Consider the following 11,075-nt stretch of genomic DNA (forward strand, 5'->3'; position numbering starts at 1 on the left):
CACATGTTAGCCAATGATCCGTGATCACCACAGCCAAATGAAAATGTAAACGTAGGTCACACCTACTGTACGCAGCAGGTGCAAGTTCTGACGCGTACTGTGACGTCGGCTGCCGGAAACTCTGTTTTTCTCTGTTTACATGCAAATAGTCTTTTTCCACTCTGGAGCCTGGAGTCTTTAAACAGAATCGTTTCCAGAGGCGAATTCTCCGTTTGCATGTAAGAAAAGGGCACAAACGCAGAGAAATGTTTCGGTTTTTAAAAATAACGTTGTATGTGTAAACAGGGCCCCAGTGTCTTTAGATCGTTTCCCTGGTCATAACAACCGTACTTTAGGTGCTTGATCTAACATGCCAGAGGCTGTTCACCTTGGAGACCTGCTGTGGATATGGGTACGACCTGGCGCCAGATTTACACCTTTGTGTATAACTCACCCATTCCAATTATATAAAGGCTTAAGGTTATGCACAATTAAGTGCATGCTGCCTTAAGAGACAGGTGGATGCCGTCACAGGAGACTGTCAAACGCTGCCAAGATGGCAACACTTTCAGCTTTGTTCTGGCTCTTTAGACACCTGTGGGGGGGCATCATGGAGATTACATCCAGGCACAGGGCAGGGACAGTTAAACTCACACCTGGTTGGCTTCTCATTGATTGAAACAACTGACTCCAATTACCCCTTTAAATGGACTAATAATCCTGGAAGAAGACATTTATTGTTGTTAATGTTCAATTTTGATTAATAAATGAATTCACAAGTATGTTTTTATTACTTGTTTTCCTCTATTTTTAGGACTAAAAAAAGATCTGATCACATTTAATGCAGAAATACAGACAGTTAGGTTTTCACACATCTAGACAAAAGTTTCAAATTCGTTCCCCGTTTATTGAAAAATCATTACAATCAAACCGTTCAGGAATAACCTCTCAGGGAATATTGAGCAGCACATTCAAAACACAGTGTAATCACGTGACCATACAGGCATATTTATATACATTAACAATAAGCTCTATACAGGAAACACACAATATCATTTAGAGTATAAAGCAGGCAAAACTGAGTGCAGTGAAATATGCTGGAGCTGTTCCACTGTGTGCAAGAACAGATGGGACATTGCCGACAACCTGTGAGAGCTGAATAAACAAACTAAATGCATCTTTCTTTACGGTGGTGAAGTAAACAGGCGACCTATGGAATGTGAAAAATCTATTCTGTAATCACTACGATTCACTTTTATTTTATCATAGGTGTCTGCATCATTGCAATATCAACATGTAAAAACAGAAACAAAACAATCCTATAAATCATTTGGTCACCAAGTTCACTATCCAGCATATTTTGATTTGCGACAGGAGGCTAATAAAATAAAAAAAAAGGAATGGAAGCTACCAACGTGCTAACTGGTCATCTTATCGCTCACACTGGGAAGACCATTGGTCAGTTGATGCATGGAAGAGGTCAATGAAGGTCTGTAGCGGGGCACCTACAAGCCAGGGGACGGGCTGTTAAATTTCAACATAGAAAGTAGAGTTTGGTTTTTCTGGTTTCTGGCAGTGCCAAGATGTGTGTGTACACTGGGTGAGATGGAGCCAGCTGTTATGCAACTTATTTAATGATCTGCTTCCCCCTGACACAGCGGTCGTGTCCACCGCAACACAGCAGCTGAAGTCAGCGGGGAGATGTACGCGCGTGGTGAATGAATGGATCAGGAGCACTCACACATGCAGAACACTTACTTTCCCTATTTGGCTGTTTTGGAAAAGCATGATCAATTCTGCTCAACGGCTACATGACACTTATAAGACAATAAAGACAGCTTTTATGTCTATGTAGGCTAATCTCCCGATTTCATGTTTTGCTGCATTAGCAAAAAAAGGTAGCTGAAATGACAGGTCATCTGCCAATACAAGTCACAGCTGCGCTCAGTTAACCATGTCTTTCCACATGCTGTGCCCCAAAAAGGGCATACGGAGGTTCTGGGTCAACAGCCTCTGTGGCAGCGCTAACGTCAAACACTCATCTGTGTTACAACATCTTGACCACTGGCGTCATTCAAGGTTTAATATTAAGGCAATTCAGTCCCTAGTGAGTGGGATTAATCATCAAACATGCTGAGAAACTGAATGTGCCCAAAATACACCCTCGCGGTCAGACAGTCAGTAGGTAAACGCGTGTCAGGATTATCTGGTTTTCTGAAGTGGGGTTGTGTGAGGTACTTATCCGTAGTCAGTGTCAATTGGAGAAACAGGAAGGAGAACCTACACGAAAGCTAAGAAATAGATAGAAGTAATGCTGTGGATGCGGGGCACAGCCTTTAGGAACCTACAACTCTTTTAAAGTGTACACTATTTTTTTAATATCTTTGCAGAAACTCCTGTGTAAAAGTCAAAACGCTTTTGTCCGAAGGAGTCTGGTGGCTTTGAAGAGAGCATAGATTAAATCTGACAGTTTCTGTTTGCTGTCGGAAAGGGGCTTCCAGACGCAAGATAAAGTGGTAAAAATATTCAAAATATCAATTACACTTTACGCTGATACTGAATACTTTTTCTGAGGGGCTTCTTTTAGGTGGCTGAAACACATTTAGGTGCTGGCCCTGTCCACAGCAATACATTGCTTAGCCTCTGTGCCGTTTTTTTCCAAACTGGGGTCGTGACTATGGATAAGCACCTCATACAACCCCACTTCAAAAAATCTGAACTATCCCTTTAACCATAGGAGGATCTGCAACAGCAACATCTGGCTGTTAATCCCGTTACAGATTATTGCCTCTGCAAATATTTAACTGACATTATTAAAACATAATGAAGACACATGGGAAAAGCTCAAAATAGCTATGGCAACTATGAAACTATGGCAAGAATGGCCTTTACATTCACATACATTTTTACAAAACTGAGATATGAAGCGTAGAAGTTACACTTAAATGTGATATAGCAAGGCCCCCTGTATGCATCCACTCACTTCATTCATTCCAATCACGTAGTAGGTTACACCACCTTCAAACTGTGGTCATTGATCCATGGACGCTGGCAGCACCCCAGGTAATTGCACAACAGATTAAACAGTTAAGACATCGTCACTCGATGCCAAAGTAAAACTACGTGATGCCGTGGCGCTGATGAGAAATGACGTGCATTTTAGTTACACATTCTGTTACAATTCATTTCAAAATGTCTAACTTATTGAATGAACAGTTCAAACTAGCCTGTGAGACTAGAGTGATGACAGTGCTCGCAGAGACGGTGTGTTTTGTCGTATTTTCACAGTGCAGAAGCTCTCATTTCAGGAGCATAGATGAGAAATAGCTGAATGGATCCATTGAGTATTATTTTAGTGCCTCTAATAAATGTTTCTTAGTCACCCACATATCTTCATCTAACCGCTACAAGTCAAGTTTTCAAATCAGGTGCGATCTGAGATTCAGAATTATTCCCTAAATAAATAATGCGTTTAAAAAGTTTCAGTCCTTCTAAATCGGATTGGACTTTTATTTAACAGGTGGCATCTTGACCTTAACTAATGTCATCCTCGGTCAGAGCCAGTGATCCTGTGTAAACTTGAATTCAATACATTTCAGGTATGTACACACACCTCCCTCCCCTTGGCGTAGGTAGAGCTCAGTCGCACCTTGTTCCACACTTCATAAAAGGTTCAGATTCATGGCATGATGCCAAAAAAGCTGGAACTATTTGCTCGTGTAATGTCGTAAAGGGCTTAGTTTTGAGCCGTGACTGAGAAGACGTATCCATGTACGGTAAATTTAATTTAATTTCTCAGTAAAACAGCAAATTTGTGATTCCCTTTTTCTTCAGTTGAGCAGTATATGTTTAGTAAATGGACTAAACATTCATTACAATGAAGATGTAAAAATATAATATGCATCGCCCGACAACCTACGACTCAGGTGCATTCAGAGTGTAGCTTTCCTTCCTCTTACTGACAAATGTAGTGTTCAGTGTAGTCACTCTTCAGCCTAATCACCCCATTAGAAACTAGCAGTGCCTAGAGAAGAGAGTCCCCACACACTTCTTTTAAATTTGAATAACATGTGTTGAAAAATGATGATTTCTGTCCTTAAACCCACAAATTCAGGTATAAGGTCTGTGAAGAGGAGAATAAACTCTAAACTGCTGGGGAAATCACATGGCTGGCTTCAATATCAGCTCTTAGAAGCTGTCCTCAAAAGTAGAAAGAGGTTGGTTGAGGTGAGGACAGGACATTGTCTGTTAGATATCTGGATAGGTAACTGCAGTTGCTACTGGACTCTTCGACCTTCTAGACAAGAGATTCAACAGGGTTTGTTAGAAGAACAGCGTAGGATACATTCCCGCTGATTTACCACGTACTTTTATATTACAGTATTTAATAATTGATCACTACTTATTACTGTTTGCTTCTTCAAGCTTGGTCGATGCAAAGGGCTATTGGCATTATTTTGCCAAAGGCACAGATTCACATTAATAATTGAACCTCTCTGCAGCGTAAAATCAAAGTCAGCTCCTCAAGTGTGAAGATCAGACTTTGAAATAAACACTCTCTTACCAAGAAAAGCATAGTGAATGATTTAAAGCATACTCACAGTTTAAATAATTTCCAGTGAATCAGACCAGTAGGGGGAGTGAGGAGGTAATCTGAACAAATGTGTTTCTCCTGGTCTATTCTATTTATTACAGGCAGGGTAGACAGGTGAGGGCTGAAAACACAGCCTCAGACACAGCAGGGCAAAGCTGTTTGATAGAGCTCTCTTCTCTAGTCACAAGACCATTTCTCTTGTACATCAGTCTAAAAGACAACAGGTGTGAAGGTGCTCTGGCACATCTGACCCCACCATGTCTCCTTCTCCTTCAATCCTTTTTAGGCTAACTGTCCCAGCAGGCCTTGCAGGGTTTGAGGTGAGAGCCACAACATCTCCACAAGGTTATATTGCCAATAGCCCATCCAGAACCCAAACATCACATCAGTCACGTTGTGCCTGCTCAGCATCACTCGGCTCAGCCCCACCAGGCTGGCCCACAGCAGGACCAGGACCCGCAGCGGGGCAGCCAGCACGAGGTGAGCCAGCAGGAAACGGCCACACATGGCGGCACGGGTGGCGTGGCCCGACGGGAAGGAGTAGCGGTCCACGGAAAAGGTCGCAAACATGTCCATGCGGTTGTGCGCTGGTCGACGCCGACGCACCACCGCCTTAACGATGGCAACCAGGACCAGGTCCAACAGTAGGCCTGGAGGGGATGAAGGGGAAGACATGTTCATACAGAAATGTGACCACAATCTAACAAATATGAGACTTCAATTAAATATCAAGAGACACAAACAGAGGATATACAGTACTGAAACCACAATAGCATATGTGATTTAAAGAATACAACAACAGAAATGTTGATATGCAAAATGATATCAGCACATAGATACGTTTCTGTCATGATGATGTAAACAAATCAGAACTAGCCTTTAAAACGTGATCAGTGGTGAAGGGCAAACATTGGTGTCTTGCGGTTGTTTGACTCCACCAACTGGTCAAGCTGCAGTTTACAGCCAAACTGTCCACTTAGATATAGACTATACAATCACAGTTTGAAGATTAGTGTCACAAGTTCACAATCTGACCAAATGTCTCTGCATCTGTTGCTGGGGTGTGGCGTTGAATAAGGGGATAGAAAAGCGTATTTTGCAGAACATAATGAGTTCCCAGTGATCTTGACCCGACCTCCAAAATCATCATCCTTGAGTCCAAGTGGACGTTTGGGTCAAATTTCAAGGGGTTCCTTAGATCGTGTTCACAAGAACAGCATGTATGTACGGACAACTCTGTGCAGCCAAAGACATCAGCTTATATATGCATCTTAAATTTATAAGGTCTGCCCTTCACTTGGGCATTGTACGCGCATATAAAAAGATGTTTTACTAGCAGCTGCTTTATGTTCTCCAGGGCTGCAGTGCTGTAAAATGAATGCAACAGTCGGGTGGCATTGAGCCATCTGCTGCTGGGATTTCAATGAAAGGATTACAGCAAAAATTAATATGCAAGGGTACTTTTTATTCATTATTTCTAACTACTCAACAATAAATAACTGCTGTTTTTAAAATTTGAGTGGGCAGCTGGCTCAGACCTTTAACTGCAGCCTGCTGTTTCCTTTATAAGTTGACCTTTTAACTCTTTGTTACACTTAATTTGGGTATGTTTCAGTAAAGCGTGGCGTGCAGGAGAAGAGCTGTGTGACCTGTTTTTATTCTGATGGAGCTCGCACTGGTCCACGCCTTGCCTTCCTCAAAATCTTGAACCCGAGCTCATCCCTTCATCGTTGTATACATTTCATTCTCGCGGTTTCATAAAGAGTCAGTCAGACAGCCTCCAGGCTATTTGGAGCAGGTTACAGCAAATGCAGACAGAGGTGGATTCAGGACAGATTTAACTACATGTTCATGTGTGATCCTGCCAGCACTGGTGGAGGACAGGTGTGGGAGGTGGTATTACCTGAAGAGGTGCGCATAATAGGGAGAAGCAGGGGGGTGTGAGTGACACAAATAGGGCACTCAGGCAGGTTCAGTAGTATCTTGTAGAAGCTAAAGCCGGTTCAATAAATTTGTTGGCCCATAATAGGAGCCAATATTGACCTATCCCAAATATATCAGCTGTGGTGCAGTTGAGGGTCTGGCAGTTTACAGGATACCCATCTTTAGCCAAAAAGCCATTGGAATATGTTCCCACATCACTACCTTTTACACCCACCTCATCATCTACCACTACACCACTGCTATCAGTAAAAGTGCTTTCTTTTAATAAACATATAATAGAGGATTGATGACTCTAAATTGCCCGTAGGTGTGAATGGTTGTCTGTCTCTGTCTGTCTCTATGTGCCCTGTGATAGACTGGCGTCCTGTCCAGGGTGTACCCCGCCTCACGCCCGATGTCCGCTGGGATTGGCTCCAGCCCCCCCTGCGACCCCGACAGGGACAAGTGGTTGAAGATGAATGAATTAATGAATAATAGAGGAAAATGATGCTTGGGGTGATTTAGAAACGGTGTCGTACAGCTTTTTAATTTTAGTTATTCGTTATTTTAATGGTCTGCGATGAAGGGTTAGAAGTATATTTAGCTATTTGTTTTATTTTTTTAATTTCTCAGGGTTCATTGCTAGAACTGGCTGACAATGGAAAACATCGCATGCAGTGTTTCCCCTACTTTTGCCTTGAAGGGATGGCCCGCCCCAGAAAGATGCTGAATGATTCATTAATCGAATTCATGTGCGCTCCTTTCATATCAGCTCAGTGCGAGAGGATTTGCTGTACGGTCAGGCTCATTTCTCTCCTCGTCTCTCTTTGGGGGCTTTGCACACTCGGCAGTCTGCTCTCGCTACCGCTGCGTTCTATCTGGAGATGCATGGACCTAAAGCTTTTAAACTTAGTAAAAGTAGAGGCACTGTGAGTAACACGTGCTAGCAAAAAATCAGTCTGTGTGCTATGAATGAAGTCTTGTGCGACGGTGAGGCAGCAGGAGTGTTAATAAAATGCAGCGCAGTGACGATGACGTATGTAAAGCAAACCCGCTGATCACCATCCAACCTGCACCAGACGTGCTCATATTGATCAGCTGTCATTGTAGAGAGTCTGCACTGTAGTTCACACATTTCACTGACAAACCAGAGATTTAAAGAGAAATATGTTATCGGGATTAAAGAAAGTCTTTATTTCTCAGTCTCTATAATAATCTAACAATAATAATGAATAAAAACATCTAAAGTTGTAATCCGTAAGTATTGAGGGACGCTGTTTCTTGCGGTCGCTTTGGTGGTAAGATGTAACTGCAGGCGAGCCCCTAGGACCTCATGATAGGACTAGGGGTGTAACGATACATGTATTTGTACCGAACCGTCAAAGTACAAGCACTTCTGGGCGGGTACAGAGGTGGACCGTTGTCTGCAGAAATGGCTTAAGTAGCGTTAAAATGGCGAATGTACAGTCTTGTTTTGCGGTGTTGAACTTAAAACTTGAAGTTGCAGTTCTGTCCGGATCGTTTAGCCTCCGGCTTGGCTCGGCTCGCACGTGCGCAGAATGGGTGTGCAGTAGCAGCTGGAGAGTGAGGTCGCACTCACACTGTCCATCCGTAAAGTGCCCAAGCATGTTTCACGGCTAAAGTCTAGTTCATTTGACCAGTGTGAGTGCAACCGTACCGCGTCTAGGCGCGGCACGCTTGCCGTCCACGGAACGTTTTGGAGAGGTGGGCTTATGAGCACGAGCACCAGGCCTACGGCGGTTCTGACGTCATTTTATGTGCGCCTGTCTGGACATAGATAAAAAGAAGGACAGACCATGCACGGACATTTAAAACAATGGCGGTGAAAGGTTCATTGGTGTGATGCGGAGGTGGAGTGTTTACTGCAGATTTGGTCGATGAAAAGATTCAAAAACAGTCGACAAGACGCACAAAAACTCTGAGGCCTATGGAAAGATTCGTAAACAAAGCGCATATTGCGATGATGTCAATCAATGCGTGTGACGTGTTACGGCGTGATGACATATAGGCAGCAAGAAGCATTCGCCGAGGCCCAGGTAGTGTGAGTACAAACGGGCCTGGAGGGGGGACAAGGACCCTAAAGCACGGGGCACGGTACGGACGGACAGTGTGAGTGCGCCCTGAGAGTCTGTGTTACTTTCCCCGATGCTGTGAAAACCAAGCTCCCAACACTATTTCCACAACCCCTATCAGAACGGGCCATAACCTAAGTTAGTGCTGCAGTTTCAATTATTTACAACGTATTTTATTTATCGGAGAGTTGCAGCAGTATCTCTTTTAGATTTGTTATATATTTTTATTTGTGTGTAACTGTTGTGTCTAATTGTTTACTAATAAAACTTACATATGTTTGTTCTGACAACCAAGCAGTTTTTTCATTTCCCCCCTTAACTATGAACCGTACCGTACCGTGACTTAAAACCGAGGTACGTGATGAACCGTGACTTTAGTGTACCGTTACACCCCTACATAGGACCTTAACATAGTAACTTAAAGACAATCAAATAGATGAAAATCTTAGGAATTATAACTTTGAAAGGTACTGGAGCAAAGGTCTATTTTCATTCCAGATTAAAAATGTACTATATTGGCAGCCATACCGGTAATCTGTGAATCCCCGACTCTAAAATCGGTATTGGTATCGGTCTCAAAAAGCCCATATCAGTCAGGCCCAACTAGAAACCCGTGTGCATCAGGTCTGCAGAGGCATAAATAAAGATTTCCCTGTGTTTATTGATAGAAGAGTGTTTTACCCATGAGCAGGTTGAGCATGACTTCTTGTCCTGCAGCACTGTCGCTCTTGTACAGACAGTAGGCGGTGCCAGCCAGCCAGGGGATGCCGTGTCCCGATATCTCTATCAGCTTCATTAAGGGGCGCACGCTGCCCCAGGAGGAGTCCTCGCAGGCGCACACCCCCAGAGACTTGGACATCCACAGGTCGATGGCGAGCAGGGAGCTCAGCGCTACCCGGACGAAGGAGGGGTTGAGCCGAATACCGTCCTCTTCTGGCGGCCCCTGACCGCTCGCCGAGCCCGTGGAGGAGCTGGAGCCCCGGCGCCGAGTCGGGCTCTCCGAGGCTCGGAGGCGGGCGGTGGTCGTGTCCGAGCCCTGCCGCTGGAGGAGGTGCGGCGGCGGGGACCGGTTCAGCGGCTTCGTCAGAGACATGAACTCGTAGCGGCCGTTGGAGCCGCCGAGCACCGGGCTCCCACCGCTGCGAACGGGGTTTTTAGCTTTAGGAGACGGCATTTTTATCGGTTAATGCGCCGACGGAGACGGTGAGGTGTGGTGTAACGGTGCCGGTAGATAGTCCGCAGTGAAGTCCCCGTTGTCGCTTGTTTAGGTTCTTCTGTTTCGATTCACATCACGTCCTGAACACACGGAACCGAATCGCCATCTTTGTTGTCTCTACCGCAAAGCCACCTGGGAAATTGTGTTTTTTCTAGAAATTAATGTAATAATGATTTTGTTAATTGATCAGTTATTTTTTTGTATATCTGTAAATATGTCTGTTTGCTTATATATATATATATTGAAAACATGTTTTGCTTTTCTGCTTTTAATGTGTTAATGTCAATGTTTAAATACAGTTGCTTAAAAAAAGACTCTTCTGTTAAAATAACCACGTCACATAAATGCAAAAATACTTTTAAAAAGGTATTGATGACAGATAAAGGAAGTACACATCAAAGATTATGTAATTTCATATATCCTACAAATCTATATTTTTCTAAATTCAACGATGTTAAAAAAAATGTAATTTTTGCAACAATAAACCAGAATATTTGACACATTTATTCTGTAATTGTTCACAGTCTGCTATTTTTTGTACGCGAATGTCACAATGTGTATTTTGCAAAATTAATTGTAAAATCAGAATTTAATGTAGAAATGTATTTTTTTGTATTTTGAACACGAGGCATATACTATAAAATGATTTTATATGCTAAATCTTATTTTCACAGATGTAAAGTAACAAAATCTATACCGGATGTCATTACTTTCACAATTCAATACCAGAATTATCTAAAGTCTCTCAGTCCATAGGAGACTCGGCTGGGAACCGGAGGGTCGCCGGTTCGAGTCTCTGTGTGGACCATGAATGGAGCGTGGACTGGTGGCTGGAGAGGTGCCTGTTCATCTCCTGGGCACTGCCGAGGTGCTGTTGAGCAAGCACTGATCCATTGGCAGCCCCCTCGCTCTGACATCTCTCCATTAATTGCATGTATATAGGTCCTGTCTGTGCATGTGTGTATTTTGGACCTGTGTGTGTGTAACATGATTAATAATAACAGAGTGAAACAATTGAATTTCCCTTGCGGGATAAATAAAATGAATTATTCTTATTATTATTCTAAAAGTATTAAAACTATCAAAGTCTTTATTTGTAGATGATTCATATTATTCTAAACGTTATACTGAAATGTATTTATCCCCCATATTAATTTATTTTCCTCTTTCTTTCCATTTTTTATGTGGATCACATTTATTATATACAATTGTTCAATAAAGTTTTTTTTAAAAACAAACACGTCACAGAAGTTAATCCCGCCCCTATCCG

General features: G+C 42.9%; 1 protein-coding gene across 1 annotated transcript; it reads right to left on the reverse strand.

The window, feature by feature from the left end:
• Window positions 1–920: 920 nt before the first annotated feature.
• plpp6 (phospholipid phosphatase 6) lies at window positions 921–9,899 on the reverse strand. Its single transcript, XM_083940178.1, has 2 exons — window positions 9,271–9,899; window positions 921–5,223 (listed from the first exon to the last, which is right to left on the reverse strand). Exons 1-2 carry the CDS (start codon window positions 9,761–9,763, stop codon window positions 4,856–4,858), a joined length of 861 nt encoding a protein of 286 aa, XP_083796304.1. The 5' UTR covers window positions 9,764–9,899; the 3' UTR covers window positions 921–4,855.
• Window positions 9,900–11,075: the final 1,176 nt, after the last annotated feature.

The sequence above is a fragment of the Echiichthys vipera genome (assembly GCF_963691815.1).
Source record: "Echiichthys vipera genome assembly, chromosome: 3".
Classification (NCBI taxonomy): domain Eukaryota; kingdom Metazoa; phylum Chordata; class Actinopteri; order Perciformes; family Trachinidae; genus Echiichthys; species Echiichthys vipera.